This window comes from Nipponia nippon, unplaced genomic scaffold (genome assembly GCF_047370975.1).
Source record: "Nipponia nippon isolate SJK-2023a ecotype South Korea unplaced genomic scaffold, ASM4737097v1 scaffold_11, whole genome shotgun sequence".
NCBI lineage: Eukaryota > Metazoa > Chordata > Aves > Pelecaniformes > Threskiornithidae > Nipponia > Nipponia nippon.
In genome coordinates, this window is record NW_028262302.1 from 4,019,010 (window position 1) to 4,036,401 (window position 17,392).

General features: G+C 38.6%; 1 protein-coding gene across 13 annotated transcripts; it reads right to left on the minus strand.

Moving 5' to 3' along the window:
• Positions 1-496: 496 nt before the first annotated feature.
• Positions 497-16,884, minus strand: MBIP (MAP3K12 binding inhibitory protein 1). Of its 13 annotated transcripts, none has more exons than XR_015702232.1 (10): positions 16,694-16,883; positions 12,187-12,306; positions 10,221-10,442; positions 10,021-10,117; positions 8,475-8,540; positions 6,628-6,780; positions 4,024-4,121; positions 2,632-2,670; positions 1,948-2,093; positions 497-1,462 (listed from the first exon to the last, which is right to left on the minus strand). XR_015702232.1 is itself a non-coding variant. In XM_087747222.1 (9 exons), the coding sequence occupies exons 1-8, from the start codon at positions 16,811-16,813 to the stop codon at positions 1,963-1,965; spliced, it is 948 nt and encodes a 315-aa protein (XP_087603348.1). In that variant the 5' UTR covers positions 16,814-16,884; the 3' UTR covers positions 497-753; positions 1,952-1,962. The 13 variants fall into 13 exon arrangements, 11 of the variants coding, with proteins under 11 accessions (XP_087603348.1, XP_087603346.1, XP_087603347.1 ...); XR_015702231.1 differs by having other exon boundaries at positions 497-1,465; XM_087747222.1 differs by lacking the exon at positions 4,024-4,121 and having other exon boundaries at positions 497-753; positions 1,952-2,093; positions 16,694-16,884.
• Between the last annotated feature and the right edge of the window lie 508 nt (positions 16,885-17,392).

The window sequence follows — 17,392 nt, forward strand, 5'->3', positions numbered from 1 at the left end:
TATATCCACATGGTACTCTTCTGAGCGATGGCTCTTGGAACACAGTACAAAAAAAAAAAAGTTTTGTAGACAGCAAGTAAAGCTTATCTACTTCAGGTAAAAGTTGCAGCTTGGGCTAATCTCTTCCTGGGTGGACACTAAGCATCTGAACAGGTAACTATCATACTGTCTTCTTTCGTTGAGCTAGGACCAGAGCTCAAGCAGCTTTTTCTGCCACCTCTGCTGGTTCACCTTCAGAGAAGCATTAGGTGCAGTTGCTACAACAAATGTTAGTCTAGATAAGAACACGGAATCACAGCAAATGCCTACTAGTCTTCAAAGTGCAAGACTGTGTCCAGTTAGTACTGTTCATAACACCTGTCAAGGACCGATACAGGGACATTAATGGTATGACTGCCATAAGCAGAGCAGTGAACATAAGACTCCCTCTGTAACAGCTACTTTTCTTCTAAACTGGAATAAAGACAGACACAGCAAAGAAACTAAAGAACTGGTATAAATAGAAAATGGTTTATTTAAAAAAAAAAAACAAAAAGCAAACCAAACAAAATCACACTACAGTGGATGGCCAAAGGTCTGACTTTAAATTAAACTACGTACCCAGCATCCATGCTTCAGAAGTCATGTAAGCATGCATATGGAAGGAAGGGAATCTGGTGCCTGCCGGCATGCTCCTCAAAACCTCCCCTGGAGTGGTCTTTAGAATACATTAAGTTTGTTAGCAGGATATGAAGTTTGAACTCCTACAGGGCACTGAGGAAGTGAAGAACAATTGTCTCTATTTACACATATAGGATTTCCATAACCATCTTTCAAAAAGAAATGCAATTTGCTGCATTTCTAACAGCTGTGGAAACAGTGACAAATATGGAAAAAAATGCAAGTAAGCATGCATACTTCAAGTTTTTTTGTAATTTTTTTTTTCCTAAGAGTTTACTTATGAGGAAGTATTTCATTTTATTTCACAAGTCTATGCAAACTACTTACAGGAAAAGTGTTCAAAAGATAGCCCTTTTGAATACTCAATAATCAAGAATTAGATGTGAAATGTAGCTTTTGTATGCAGGTTAAGACTTTCCACATATGAACAATGCTGCAATCCTCCTTTATAACAGAAGGGAATGGATTATTAGAATGCTATTCCTAAAACATTCTTCATTTTAAAGTAACTATTTCATTAATAAGACTATTTTTAAATGAGTTCTTCTGAAAGCAAGCTTTCAAGATCATCCAAAAGGAGCTTATATGCATGCTTTGTTTTCATTTCTAAAGTCATCCCCAATGAACACTACTGAGGTCTATGGTTTAGGTATGTGTAAAGCACGATGAGGATTCTGAAAAGATTTTTATTTTTTTATCGAAGAAGCCGCTCAGCCTCCTTGGACTTGCTTTCTTTTGTTTTCCTCAGTAATGCCTGTTTTATAGCATTGATCTTTTCATCAAGTTCAGCCAATGAATAGTTCTGCTAAAAGAACAAAATAAAAACCACAATCATTTACATCTTGTAATTGCCAGAGAAGTGGCCTAGCACTTGATACTTGAGGTCACTGCATATTGCACTAAATGATAGAAATACTTTTGCAGAATTGTCTGAATCTAGTCTATGGCTATTTAAACTTGAAAGAAAAAGAATGTAAACTTAGAAGAAACCGACAGTCCTAATCATGGATCAATATATCCATGCTACTTCCATTAGATGCTTGTTTAACCTCTTCATAAAAAACTAAAAATCCTTTGATGGTACAACACTGGACGAGACTATCTAGATCTTGTAGAACCTGGCTTTACAACTGAAGGGTTTTTTTCCTATTGCCCAACATCAATCTCCTCTAAGCCCACCTAACCTGACAATTTTTTTGATCTCTTCTTACACAAAGAACTGGTTCTCATCCTTTTTATAAAAATATTTCACCCTGTGGAGGATTTTTTTTTCTCATGTACACACACCTACTTCCTCAAGCTTCAGATGGCCACATCCCATTCTAAGCATTCTTCCCAGTCCATCTGTCTCCAAGTGTGATGGCTAGCAGCAGACAGTGTTCCAGCTATGGTCTCGCACTGATGAGAAATTCTCTCTTGTGGCCTAAGGTACACTGTTAATGCATTCCCTTATGTGATGGTGTTGTGAAAATAGCAAGTCTTACTGACTTAGGTTAGTATCTATTATAATGTCACGTCTTTCTGCAACATTTTTGCTGAGCCAGCCATTTTATTTTTATTGTCTCTTCATAAACCAATAAGTGAATAAAAAAAAACCAAAACAAAACCCAACAAAACCCACCAAACCACAAAACAAAACCAGAAGCCATTACTAGGAGGCTGATCAGAATTCACAAATTGCTTGTTACCCCTATATTAATTAACATCATTACAGATTTATTTTATTCTATCATCCTTCTAACTGGTGAAAACACTAACTAACCTACAGACTAAGTACAGAATCTTGGAAGACTCATTTCATTGTGACACCCACTAACTTTCTTTCTCCTTCCCACCCTTTCTTTACCAGCAATCTATCCAATACTGATGCATCTATTTCTGAGAAGTTAGATACTTGTTTTGTAGAACTTCTGATTACTTTTCACACAGAACATCCTAAACTTAAGGTAAACAAAAGTTAACAGCACTTACGTGGGGAGGTTGAACCTTTCTCCTCTTGCCAGAACAGCTCTAAAGAAAAGACATAATGAAAACAGACTTAATGTTGCACTGACAGAGGACCACAAATAATTCTGTAACAACATTGACAAGAGTTTTTAAAGTACAGAAAGAACAGTGACTGCCATTCCATGGATTAAAGAAATCTTTTTATAATTAAGTGTACTTTGGATCATGAGAAATACTACTGGAGAGCAGTCAGAAACTGTTGAAGCTTCTCCATGCTTGGCAGCCAACAACTATCAACCTAACTGAAGCTTCCTTCAGACAAAACCAAGATCAATATCTAGCTTTTGAAACTGTCAACATTTTTCTCCCTAAAATTTTCCTGTATCCACACCAATATTTATGCAAAACTTTGGGAAAAAAACAAAAATGCTAATTACTGCACAACACTACTATTGCCACCATCACAAATTCTTCCCGGATCCTCATTCTAGAGAAGATCCTAAAGCACTTTCCATGGAAATTTCAGCTTATGGAAGTATATGTTTTAACTTCTAGTTTCCAGTAACTTGAAGAAATAGCCTTACAAATAAAGGACTTCATTGGTCTCCAACACAAGTGAAAAGAAAAAACACCAAAAATTTGTAATATTGCTATTGATTTTTAACTGCTGACTCTTCTTTGGATGCTCTCAAGGGAGAAGATACCAATTAAAATATGACAAATAGTAAAAGACGCATTCCTACTGTTATGTGGGGAACAAAGGAAGAGCAAGATAATAGACAAGAAATTTCTAGAGCCAAGCAGAGACTGATGTAGTAACAACTAATGTTCTCTAATCTTCTCTGGTGAATGAAGGATAAGGTTTACTATTCAGAAAGAGACAGAACTCTGCCTAAAAACTAGCAACAAAGAAATCTAAGTCATAGAATTACACAAAACAATTTTTAAAGGGTTTAATCTCTCATCGTATCGGAACAGTTATTTCATGTAACTGATCTTTAATAATCAGATCATGTACAGAAGCCCAAAGGATTCCATCTGATTTAAGCCATTAATGATTTGTATCAAGATCAAAACTTTAGTCAATTTTCTTGTCGTTAGAAACACTTCAGATTTTAAGGCAGGAGCAAGCAACCTCTATAATACATTTCTTACAAATTAGTTAAGCTCGAGTGGCTGCAATTTTTTCCCCCAACAAATACTATTTTCTTTCAAATGAGAAATTAGGTAGAAATATGAACTTACATAGATGGTCCACATAAAATTTAACCATTACACCAAGCCAGAGCTGTCTACCAAAAGTTGTCTACCAAAAGTGTCTGCCCTTTAACTGCTTAGGTTTTTGCCTCTACATCAAAGATTTAAGCACAAGAGTCCCGAATGCATTTAGGTATGCTAAAAGAGAGAATTTCTTACTACAGATTGAAAATATTCAGGAGACAGTCCTTCCAGCTCAAGGATTTTATCTTCAAGCTTCTTAATTCTCTGATAAATGTCTCTTGGTACAGGACCACCTAAATACACCAGAACAAATACAAAGAAATCAGGAAAAGCACTTGAATAACTTAAAGATTTCAAGTTTTACAGGTGAATTCTTTAAGCCCACCTATCAACCAGTAGCTGAAACAAAATGAGTGGATGGGATAATAAAAAGGAAGGGTAATTAACATGATTCAGGGTAAAACCTGATCGATAAGCCAATGCAGTCAGTGAAGGCAACAGACAACTTTATGCAGGTGGTTGAAATATGCCTGACAAGGTCCCTAGAACAACTAATGATCACTCTTACAATACATTGGTCACACCCAAATGTTACGACTTCAAAACTGACAGCAGCATCAGGAGGGAGCAGATGGGATGGCAGACCACACACGAATTCAGCACTGAAATCTAAGATTGTTCTGAAGGAAACCTATCTCCACTGAGCATCAGAGGTTAGAGCACAGGTGTGAGTTGCACTTGACAAAGAACAGCGTTTGCCTTGCCATAGATGGGAGAAGCAGGGGTGGGGAATGTGTGTGGAGTGGAATAACAGAGCTTTGGAAAAAAAACAACCAACCAACCAAAAAACCCCAAAAAACTCAAACAAAAAAAGCCAACAAAACCCACAAAACCAACAGCAACAAAAAACCCCACCTCAGCCCATTTGCTGTTTGCAGATATACTACAGCAGCTTGGGCTTGTTTCCCCATGTAAGAACAGAACTGATCAAAAGACCAGCTTTAGAAAGCATTTTATTTTTGCTACATAGTATTCTATAAACTGAAATCACTGTTTATCACAACTAATTACTGGCTATCCCAATTAAAATGACAGTCTGGTTCTCAACAGTAGAGACAACCAAGGCCTTAGCACGCTTTTACTTCTTCTCTTGCCACCCATGTCCATTTATTTCTAGGCCTGTTAGGTAAGACAATTCTATTCCACGAACTACTGAAATAAGCACTAATGGGTTTTTTTGCCAGTCATCTATTTCCTCGCTTCAGACAGACAATTTTGCAGGTAGCTTCCCTCCTTCAGTTCTGCTCTCTACTCATCACTCAGCAGCTACTAATTAAATCGGCTAACCTCTCACTCTTCTTAATACTGCTGTCTCTTAATGTAAAGGGAAAAGAGCAGTACTAGCACTAGAAGAAGCTGTTCTGAAAAACAGCAGGTGAGTCAAGAACAACTCTTTCAGTCATCAGAAATAAAAACTGGCAAGCAGGTAGCTGAGGCAGGTTACCTGCTCAGATGAATACTTTTTGCACAGCTGCTGGGGTAAGTAACAAATGATCTTGAGACTTCCCCAGGAATGCTGATTTGGACAGGAGTTGAGCTGGAATTGCACATTTTCATCCTCTTCCCCTATACTGTAGTTTAGCTGACTTGTTCCTTCAAACAAAATTATGTCACCTATTATAGGCACAACCTAGAAGCAAGGGCCCCTCCTTAACTACCCCCAATTGTTATCTCCGATATGCATAAACTCTAAAGCTACTACACATTGTAACTTCAATGCTGGCCAGCCACTTGCAAATTCTGTTTCCGTGCACAAAACCCACCTTATTTTTGAGACAGCTATACTAGCTAAGCATCAAGCTCTGTCTGCTGCCTCAACAGCATCTAGGAGTATTCTACTCTCCTTGCCGCCAGAGGACTTTGGTCCAGTATGCATTCACAGGAATCTAGTAATCTAGTCAATGTTCACCATATTCTTAGAGAATGGATTGGCATCTATTCGGTATTGAGAAGACAGTCAACATTGGAAATGTCAGTGTGTGTCTGCAGTGTGATGTGTAGGACATTCACTTTATTAGGTGAGGATCTGGGCTTCTGCTCTGTTTTGAAAACATTCTTCAGGGAAAATACAGATTCCTCCTTGGTAAGTGCCTCATTGATTTATATTCTAGAAAATGGGGGCTGGGGTGAGAAAAACAACTACTTTAAAAAAGTCAGTAGCCTGGTGGCTATGGCATTTATTTTAGTGAAAGGTGTGGACTCACGTTTACATGGCTAAAGGGAAGTATTGACAATGAGCTTCCCATGTTCTGGGAAATAAGCTTCTCACCTAACTGTATTTCAGGAATCATCACCTTTAGGAAAAGGTTTCAGGCTGTCTTTTGGGTTCATCCTAACCCCAACCCACAAGGTGTCCACGAAGCAGGACTGAGTCCTCACCACAGTTTTTCCTGTTCAGTGGGTCAAGGCAGAAGGACTCCACTGGCTATGGAGAACTCCGACCTCCAAATATTCCAGATTGTTTTAAGTCCCATTCTGAAGTGCCTCTCTCTCATTTGCCACCACATGAAGTGTAGATTTACTAACTCAGCATCCTAATTTGGGCATAAACCTGGGTTCCATTTTGGGCAGAAGAACCTAAACATTAGATTGTAGTACTTGGGGTGACTAAACCCTTCAGTGGACCTATCCTCTCTTTTTACAGTCACAGTTTTTATAGACTTGCCCAGTTTTACTACAGTAATGACAACTGTAGTACAAACTGGCACACATATGTCAAAATTAAAACATGATACAAACCTGTTTGTAATCGTAAGTGTGCTTCAATGTTTTGCAATCTCTCCTCAACAGCTTGGTTTCCACAATCATGAATGGGTACATTGGCTTTGTGACTGGACCCATGTGCTCCTTCAGATCTAGTCTGAGGTCCGTATGTATTTACTACCCTAGAAACTAGGTCAAGAGAACACAAATTTAACATATATGCACATGAAACACAAAGTACATCTAACTGAAACAATCAATATATTAAAATACAAAAACCTGTGTTAAATCCATTTCACACCAGTCTCTCATGCAAAGGGTCCCACACACATTAAGACCAAAGGTTTAATTAGAAGTATTTTCCTATTTTTGCATGAGTACCTAAACAAAACAAAAACCTAAGACTTTACATATACAAAGTAAAAGAATTATTCCTACATTCATGTAGACTGCCGTATCAAGAATTTGTTATCAGCTGCTGATAAATAGCAGAAAACCCGATATCTATGTCAGCAATTGTACATGTGAGCTGTTGTGAATGCAAAGAAGAGGCCAGACCTAATATTACAGGAAGCACCACAAATACATGAAGATGAGGGGAGGTATACAACTAGAAGAACCACTATGAATCTCAGCAAGGAAGTTCTTCTAAGTTTTGTTGTTCAGCTAACAGCTTTAATGACCCTTCAGCTGCTACTGGGTCTATCTTTTCCCCTTGCTGAACCAGGTCTTCATCAGAAGATTTTGGTCACTTCTCTTTAAATCACCGTCATTTCTCAAGTCCTTCCTGATGGGACTACTGCAGTGTACTGCAGACTTAAAGACTACGTCGGCAACTCCAGACACTGAAGCACATACCTTCTTACTCAGTACTTTATGAAGGTCACATGTTACGTTCTTACTTCATTTTATGCTGGTTTTACTTCCAATTCCTTTCTAAGTGTTATTCATGTTTCAGTTATGAACTGTTCGGGTTTTAGTTACTTGAAATGCAAACTTTTCTTTTTTCCTATAATATGCTACTATCCAAGTTACAAACTAGCACTCTGTTTAAAAAAGTGACTACTAAAAGGGGTTCTCAGTGAAAGATTCTGAACTAAAACTCACTTCCCCGTCTCCCTCTTAGCTCACCAGACCTTTTAATGCTTATAACTATCATCATGCTTCACAGTATTATTCTGAATTCAGAATAATGAATTGGTTTCTAGAACCAATATCAAGTGGATAACTGAATACTACCACTCTCAAAAATGTAAGAAACAGTTACTTTCATTTTCATTTGGGGGATTTTGTTTGTTTATTTTTAAAGACAGAGTTACTTGTGTACAGGTAGAGAGTGGTAGATGGACAAGCAATCTTTTATACATCACTTCTGTTGGACAATCATTTCTACGCTGTTTACTCCTTTTCAAAAGGTAGTGCAGTGGTAACCTTGTTCCTCAGCTTGTCACTTCCCACAACTCTATGTCTCAGAACTTCCACTGTGTCCCAAAACTATTTTCTAATTCAGTATACTTACGCCGCCTAATGAAAAATAGAAGATAATTTTATTTAATCTCAATTCCTTAACTGGACTGCTGGTTTCACCTTAGAAGAAAAGCTAAGAATTGTTAAGCTTCTCTGTCCTGCTTTATCTTTCGCATCTTTCCTTTCAGACAATTAAAACAGACTACTTTAGTGCATAACCATCAGCTTAATGAAGCAGTTATGGGATTGAAAACCTTGGAGAAGGAAGCAAAGATATAGAAGTATTCACTAGAGTCAAAAATCAATGCTAAGTTTGCATTTTTTGAGCATTCTGTAGAAAGTTTTTAAGTCAAAAATTTATCAGTGCAGTTCTATCTGGACATTCTTAATAAATGGACATTAAAATAGTTGCTTACCCTTTATATGGCTTTTAAATCCAGGATAGGGTGTGAAAATTGCATCTGTTCTGGCACAGCTATTTTCTAAATAAATAATAATAATATAAAAAGTGAGGTCCTAATTATGTATTTATAATTTAAAATACACTAACCATTATCAGCTTTGAGGCTTTTAACAAATCTCATTAAAATTTTTCATACAATAAAAACATCAGAAATACTTCATTCATTCTATAAACATTTGCTCATTAATAGTTTCACACACTTGCATAGACCTACTGGTTTTAATTTAATCACTTATATAAATGTATGCACACATGTATATAAAAGTTTATTGGATCAGGACCAAATTTCTTCCAATTTACATTTTATTTGGTTCTTACTTTTCACTGCATTTCCCTGTAACTTATTTCTTTCTTCCTGTACAGAAGTCTTCTCCCTGCTTAACACTGTTATTCTGGGTTTATGTCCTTTTTTGAAACTGTTCTCCTCCTATTTTTAGACTGGTCTAGTTTACTCATCAGCATTCTTTTCTCACCTTCCTGCACTTATTCTGATGCCTGTGACTTCTTTAATTTGTTTAACCATAAAAACCTACATTACAGACCATCTTAGTTTATTCTAATGTTTATATTTTAATCTCTGTTCACATACACCAAAGCTTTACACATATTTTATGCCTGAACATACAAAAGAATGTCTTATCATCATTTCTTCTGTACGTAATTAACAATTTTAGGAATCTGTATTTTACTATCTAGCACATTCTACTAGACTTCAGATGTCATTTTCATTCCAACTAATATTCAAGGAGTTAAACCCTCTTCCTATAAAGCTTATGGAACAATAAGCTTTGATCTCTAAAAGCATAAGTACATCACAGAGACAATGCACATCTGGGCTCACAAGTACTTAGAAAATGTCTCCATACTACTTACGTATACAAAAGTGTCTTCACTTTTAAGACACGTTTGGTTACACAGTTACTGATTGTGCTAATGGGATCCAGGCTACCAGATGGATTTAAGATTGTTTAGTTATAGATTTATAGATACAGCCCATTGTGCCAGTTGGTGCATTAGAAACACCAATAGCGTGAGTAATGTTGAAAGGAAAAAGTTATTCTAAGTAGCTAGTAATTCAAATTGATTGCAAAAAATACTTCTTTGTAATTTAACTAGCATTAAACTAACTTCAATTTGAATATGCAATTCACAAGACATTTCTGAATTGCAGTTCTGTTGACTTTGGAAGGAACATCTAGCTAAAACATTGGGAACAAGAGCTACAAATCATCTGATTTAAGATCACAGTTCTTAAAACGAACAGAGTAATAGCTATAATGTTTCTGTATGGGATGCATTAAACATTGTCACCCAGTGACTACTTTCTTTTTTTGTCTATCTGACAACATCTGCAGTGCACATGCAAGTTCTTAACTTTAAAACAAAGTTACTCTTAAAATACAGTCCTGTTTTAAATATAGAATAGTGCTTTTGAAAAATAAAAAAATAAAAAAACAACTTAAATTGCTATGAAGATTAAAGTCTGGCTAGCCAGTTACCTTGATTACAATCAATAACATTGCAAAATTCCCTGACATTATTTTCATTGATCTCAGCTTGTTTCCTCTCGATGAAGGCTGATATCCGCCTGTCAATCTGCAGGTAATAAACATGATGGCATATATCTATTTCATTCTTTAAATTTAAAATTTAGAAAGGTCTTTTTCTTTTTTTTTTTTAATTGAGGTAAATCACTTACTTCTGCTTTTCCAGCTTTTATTTGGACCACCTCTGGATCAAAATTAATATGAGCATCCTTCAGATCTCCCAAGTCATAACTTGCATACTTTTCTTCAATCTGACAGTTACCGTCATAAACATCTAAACTTGTTTCACAAGTTTGGCCTTCTGTTTTACCTGCCGGTTCAACGTGGCCTATATTTTCCTCTTTAATCAATGACTGAAGTTTTTCTAGAAGAGGCTGAACAAAGAAAACAGTGTGTTAGGGTTAAAAAAAAAAAAAAAAAAGGCCAAAAAAACCCCAAAACAATAAGCAAAAACCCAAGTACTGTTACAATTTCTAAAACAGACCAACTGAAATAATTTTAGGAATTACAACATCTGCCTCTGACGGAACACAGTAATAAAATAAAAATAAATTAAAAAAAAAAGCTATAGTTCCAAATACTGTGCACACCCTGATTCTGGCCTTTTTGACCTGTGCCTTTTAGAGGTTTGTATAGGAAAACTCCCAAATTTCTGCGAAAATCTGCCTGCTACTTGTCTGTTACTAGCTAAATCAAAGCTTCAATCGTTGGCACCAATGCCACTTAATTAACATGTCATTCAAATGCCTACTCAGAACAGTAAGGCTTAGTATTTTTCCTCCTTAACATGAAAGCCAATGCTTTCACACTGTAAAGCCTTTATCACCACAGCACTACATTCTCCACTTGAAACTGCAGTTGCCCAAGTGAATGAGAGAATACAGACATGAAATATATAGGCGTTATCCTGAACACATGCTTTTCTTGACACGGTTGATTATCTACTTAGGTCATGAAATTAAATGAGAGAATGCACTGACATTTGTAGCAGCAAAAATAAATGCTTATTATTCTACTGCAATAACTCTTACACAAGACGTAATAACAAAACCTCAGTACATATATATGTCACACCCCCTTTTTTAATTTTTACCAGTTTCATCCAGTCTGAATTTCATTGCTTATTTTCCCTCTAGAAATTATTTTTATATTTTTTAAAGATAACATGATTTTTACCAGTCACATTTCCTGAAATGGAACCAAATTCCTACTTGCAGTGTTCTGACAGCTGGATGTAATTTTTACTTGCTTTTATCCTGCATATTTTCTCTTTTTGTTTATCACACCAAAGATTTGGTGGATGTCTGGAAAACATAGAGGGTCCTTCTTTTACCTACAGACAAGCAAATATAGGAACTTTCTTTTTCACCCTCTCAGTAATACGCACTTGAAATAATTCATTGACTAGCTGAAGCAAAAAACTGGTATTCAAATCCCCACCTTTTACAGATGAACTATCAAGGTCAAAACACTGTTCAGTTACCAGCTGACAAACTGCTCACCCTCCCTGCCATGTAACTAAATTACACATACTTTTGGCAGGGTTGGAAAGTTTCAAATAGTTAAAAGAAATGACAGTAATGGTGACTGGCTACTTGGCAAGATGAGACATTAATGTCAAAGAAATTACTTTTTTAAAAAAAAAAAATACACGCTGAAAATATATTTAATTGCAGTAAGACACTCCAGGATGTGTCATGCTGGGATAATGCCACTTCTTGAACCACTGAAAGCACTCCATGAGCCTCAAAACTCACCCAACGCATGGAATCATTATCATAGCATGACACACACCTGCCGTGTCTTATTGCTTAATTATAACCCACCATAGATGGAAATGTATCACATTTACAATGCAAGTCTAGAAATCAATGAGGCTGCATTTATTCAGCCTGCTCACCTACAGTGGCTATTCCCACCACTAATCCGAGAAATCCATAAGTGTCAGTACCTATAGAAGCATAGTGGAATCCCAAGCATATAATACTTTTGCATTCTTTTTTGTCAGACATAGCAATATAGGATCAAAACAACTGACATTTTACAGTTTAGAGAATGTAACTACATTCAGTTGTTGATCACTTTTGTCAAGTCTAACGTGGCCAATGAAATATTTACCTGCAAAGATAAAATATGCTGCTGAAGTGCACTAAAGAGCAATGTTGGCTGAAGTGCTGATGTGCTTTGAAGCTTGCTCCAATCGATGACAACTTTCACGATATCATCTCCAAGGTTAAGCTTCAAGACGGCAAAACAAACACAACAAAAAATTATGTTGCTATGTTGTATTAACATCACAAAAGTATACAAGACTTCTACAGTACAACAATTATGCTCAATCTCATACAAACCCCATTTTTATATGAGGACATTGGAGAGGTTTGATATTAATTTTAATTCAAGTAGCTGTCATTTTCAAAGTAAGCTCGTATTTGTAGAGTATATTCAAAAATTAAAAATTCCTTACTACGTAATCACACTTTCATTGTATTAATTTGATCTTTAACTTTAGTCAATTCTCAATTCAATTAACTATCGTACTAGAACATACCGTTCATGCCAATCGCTCAAAACTTTTCTTTTAGCAGATGATAGAACCACGAGTAGGAAGAAACATGCACCCAGGATGGCAGTCTCCTGTAAGTTCACGTATTTTATTCTGAGTTGCAAGGCTATCTATACCTATATGACCAAGGTTTTGATACTGTACCATACCACATTCTTGAAATTTTTACTTGCTGCTAACCCAAAGGAGGCTTCATATTAAAAATAAGTGTTTAAAAAAATAAATCTTTAAAAAAATCTCGAGGTTAAACAAACTCTAGACTACACAGCACCACTATCAAACCCATTTCCAAATCACACTATTTCTCTTCATATGCATTCAGATTGAAATAACAATTGCCATAGCCTATTCTCTTTGCCAAGGAATTGCAATATTTAACTCCCAAAGCAATAAAGAGAAACACATATAGTGAATCTGAAGTTTTACTTAAAGGAACTATGTATCTCCTATAAGCTAAAAATAAACTTTCACTTTCTAATACAAAGCTGAATGTTAATAATCACTAGTGAACAGCACACTTTCACACTCAGCTTTGCCATTTTTGTTACACTAAAACTCTTCTCAAGATCTTGAAGTAACGAGCACTTTCATTTCCCAAAGCCAAGTAGGTTGTTCTCCAACCAAACAACCCATAAGTGATCCCCCAAATTCTAAATACAGATAAAACTCCTGTTTAACATCAAGAGGACCTAGAGGTACTCTGTTTGAGACACAGAATTCCCAAGTCATATGCATATTTGTATGTCTGCATCTCTCTCCTTCCATTTAAAAAAAAAAAAAACAAACAAACAGGGGAAAAAAAGAAAGAGAGACCTCAGGCAGATGACAAAAGTGGCCTTTAACTTATGATCTAAAGATATCTAACTTCTAACAGCATCAAGTATTATGGACAAGAACACAGAATGCATATGCACTTGTTCCCTGAATCCGCCACACAGTGTGTGAGGAAACAATGAGAACTAAACACAAGAATGCCTCCATCACTCTGAAGGCAAAGCAGTAGTTACTAAGTTGGTTTAGGTTAGTTTTAAACCCCAGCACTATCACAATTTTTTATGTAAAGAACTATAAGCCTGAGCCTTCCTTCTTTAGTCAAAGAAGAGCCTTGTTAAATCCAGTGTTAGATTCCAAATTACATAGCAAAGGAGATGGTCTGACTAGATATATAATGTATTTTTGATAATTTTCACACAAATGGTTGTTCCTGTTTAGTACTTGAACTACATAGGATGTAAGAAAAGTAATGTTTTAGGAAATACTAGTTTTGAACACCTTACAAAATCAAGAATGTATTTAGAGTTTAGTAAGAATAAAACTTTAAGAATTAAGCCACTGTGCACATGTGATCATCTGAAGCACATATTACTTCCCAAAGAGTAACATCTGCTATACACTACGTTACAGTCCACTGACAGGGTAAAAAAGGCATAGATGTAAGTCACCGTAATGAAACAAAATAGGAGGCCTACTGCAATTTCCTCATAAGCCTCCTTTTTCAAAAAGGATCAGCTGGTGTGTGCTTTCATATCATAGCGTGTGACTCCTGTCCAGCTGGTTCAATGCACAAAAACAATAGACCTTCTGACTTAGAATAATTTAGAGGCCAGTGACCTTTTAAACTCATAGACGCTGTCTTTACATACAAGTAAAGAATAAACCCCTCCTGCATCCAAACATGTTTCTAGTGCAATAGAACTCATTTTCTCAGTGTTTCACATCCTTCTACCTATAAGAACTGTGACAAGCAGGTTTATAAATTCTCTGATTTGGTAACTTCAAAGCCTTTGTATATTTACAAGTCCACAGCCCATTCTGTAGCAATTTACAAGATCATAAGTCATTTCAGCCCTTTGAAATTGTTTTATGAATGACACTGACTGTCACTTGGGGTTTAAAGAACTTTTAAAACCAATATGAGTGATCACAAAGAGTTGTTATCCCCAGATGTCCTCCTAGTCACTGTGCTGCAAATGATCGCTCCAGTAAAAAAATTCCTGTGCCAGAAATATTTCTGTTTACAGTCCAACCTGCTAGCATAAATCCAACTTAAACTACTATGACAGATCACAAACTGTGACAGCTAACGATCTGGCACGTGTACATTCATCTCTATAAAAGCGAAGTGGGGAATCAGTAGTTTCAGTCAAAAATGCAAGACGGACTGCTAGAGTCAGTAAGCTGGTAAAACACCACAGTTAAATCTTCCAGAACTCAAGTGCTGGCAGACAAGAGTGTAACTCAACAACTGGAAACAATCATGACTGAGCAATTAAAAGGGCCTTCTCAGCTAAGATGGAGCAACCAGACCCCTACTCATAGTTCAGTGCAGTGCACAGTAAAATGGGCTTGTTGTCATGGAAAGAATACCCTCCAAATGCCAACGAAGACAATTTTGCTCTGCACCATAACTACTGTAACTCTGCTGAGGGGATCTAGCAACTCTAAACCGGTCTCTTGCAATTGTCTGTGCACACCTAAATATTGTTAAAAATCACTAAGCTCTCTCCAGTGACATGCTAGACAGAGAGCAAACTTTGGAGAAAAAGTAAGCTACTGAAGAAGAGAGAAAAACTAGAGTGTTTAATGTAGTTTTGAAAACAATTAAATGAGTACCCTAGCTAAGAGTTTAGAAAACTTTTCCTTTATTCTTCTTTGTGTTTTTCATAAATACAAGAGTTCAACTCTTCATTCATGTTAACATTGTAAGAACAACAGTATGAAAGACAGTGTCACATCTGGATAAAATGACAGTCACTAGTTCTTCACTGATTACATTTAGAATTTTCACCAGGAAGAATTATGGGCTATTTCGTCCTCGATATCTAGATATTTTTCCTGTCTCAGTAATCCTATGAATCAGCAGTGTATGATCATCAAGTTGTTTAGCACTGCACTCCTGTTCAAAAGCCAGGGTAGTTTTTAATCACTTTAGAGATAGGAAAACTGAGACTCTTACTAGTCAGTGCCTGAATTTTCAGGCCCTTAATTTTAGATTACTTTTGTTTGAAAATGGAGACAATTACTAGCAGACTTTGAGGTGAGAAGCAAATATAATACATAATTCTATTGAGATGAGAGGCAAAATGCTCTAAAAAATAATTTCAGTCAGTCAGCAGCTACTACTAAACTGCCTCTGTATCTAACAGAGTTCATTTCCGAGTATTTTTGTAACATAAACATATATTAAGTTATATTATCTCCTGCAGATATCCTTCATCATCTGGCCCCAAACTTTCAAACTGCTGTCTAATTTCAGAAGCAAGAGCGTGCTTCTACTGCCTTCACAGGACTACATATATGCTTCCACAGTGGAAAAGGAATCAATCTGTAAGTTATTTACGGCAATAATTAAGTTGTTATTAAAACCTTCTCCTGATAAGGGCCTCCCACCACTACCATAACATCTGTTAAATAATTCATAGCCATTACTAAATCTAAAGTAGGTGTTTCAACTTAAGTACCACAGAGCAAAGCTGCTTTAAAAATTCTGACCCACTGAGATGCACTGTGTGTTTCATAGTATGTTATTACCAAGGCAAGGCTAACTTCAAGCCTCCGATCATTTATTTTGATTTAATGTACAGTAATCTTTTAGTAGCTTTTCAATTCAGAATCATTAATTGTTAAGACACAGCAATTAGACAGACTGCAGTTTCTCCTGGGAGAGATCATCCGTCAAACTACAAAGTGACATGAGACGTCCCGTCACTAAGAGGCAAAGGCACGGCCACGACCATGAGATGCAGCAGCAGCAGCGGGCCACGCACCCGGGGCTGCCCGGGCCAGGAGGGATGCGGTCGGCGCCGCCAGCCCAGCCCTGACCGGAGCTCCCCCGCTCCCGCGGGGCCGCTCCCTTCTTTGTGGCAGGCCTCTTTTCTCTCCGGCGCCGTACTTTATCTCTGGAGCCCAGAAGGGCCCCGCAGGCCGGGGAGAAGCAGGAGCACGCCCTGCCCGGGCCCCGAGGTGAGGCGAGGCGAGGCGAGCCGGACGCGGTGCGGGGCCCGCGGCGCTCGGGCCAGCCCTGCCCCGGGCCTCCCCCTCCGCCCGCCCCGCACTCACCTGCCCCGCCAGCCCGGCGAGGGAGCGCAGGGCGCTGCTTGCCACCTCCGAGGACGCAGGGTCGGCGCCGATCTCCGGAGCGCGGCCGCCGGGCTGGAGCGGGCTGGGCGCCGCCGCCATGACACCGGGCCGAGCCGCGGCCGCCAGCGACGTCCACGCCGTCGCTCCGCGATGACGAACCCCTCGGGTGGCCGTGCCCGCCCGCCCCGCCTCCGCAGGCTGATGGACAGCAGCGGCAGCCAATCGCGGGCTGCGCTCTCGAGGCCGGCGCTGGGCCGGTCCCGTCACCGGTAGCGCCGGAGAGGAGGGGGCTCGCCCGGGGCTCTGCAGCCCCGCCGCCCTCCTCAGCCTGGCCGCCCGCCTCGGCTGCGGCCTGCTCGGCCCCAACACGTAGGAGCGGCGGCTCGGGGCAGCTTCTCGGCTGCGGCAGCAGGGCCCGGGGCGGGGAGGCAGCCTGAGGCCTGGCTGCCCTGGCCAGGCTCTGCCTGTCCTCCTCTGGCCCCCGGGTTTCCATGCTGTGGCGTGTGCAGGGCCCTCTCCCGCAGTACCTGTCTCTCCAGCGTGGCGAGCAGCCCTGTTTCCCAAGCCAGAGAAAACATCTTTGCTTTTGCTCCTTTCTCAGGCCTCTCTGGGACCCTGAAGCTTTTCTCAGCTCAGGGCCATTGCAGCTATGGGGTAACAGTCCACCTCAGTGGTCAC

Bases quoted from the DNA above. Each gene is read 5' to 3' on its own strand.
- MBIP (XM_087747215.1), bottom strand. From the start codon at position 16,813: ATGGCGGCGGCGCCCAGCCCGCTCCAGCCCGGCGGCCGCGCTCCGGAG. The intron at 12,307-16,693 runs GTGAGTGCGGGG...GCCGTCTTGAAG, and splicing joins TCGCCGGGCTGGCGGGGCAG to CTTAACCTTGGAGATGATAT. The intron at 10,443-12,186 runs GTAAATATTTCA...TTCTTTGTTCAG, and splicing joins AGCATATTTTATCTTTGCAG to CCTCTTCTAGAAAAACTTCA.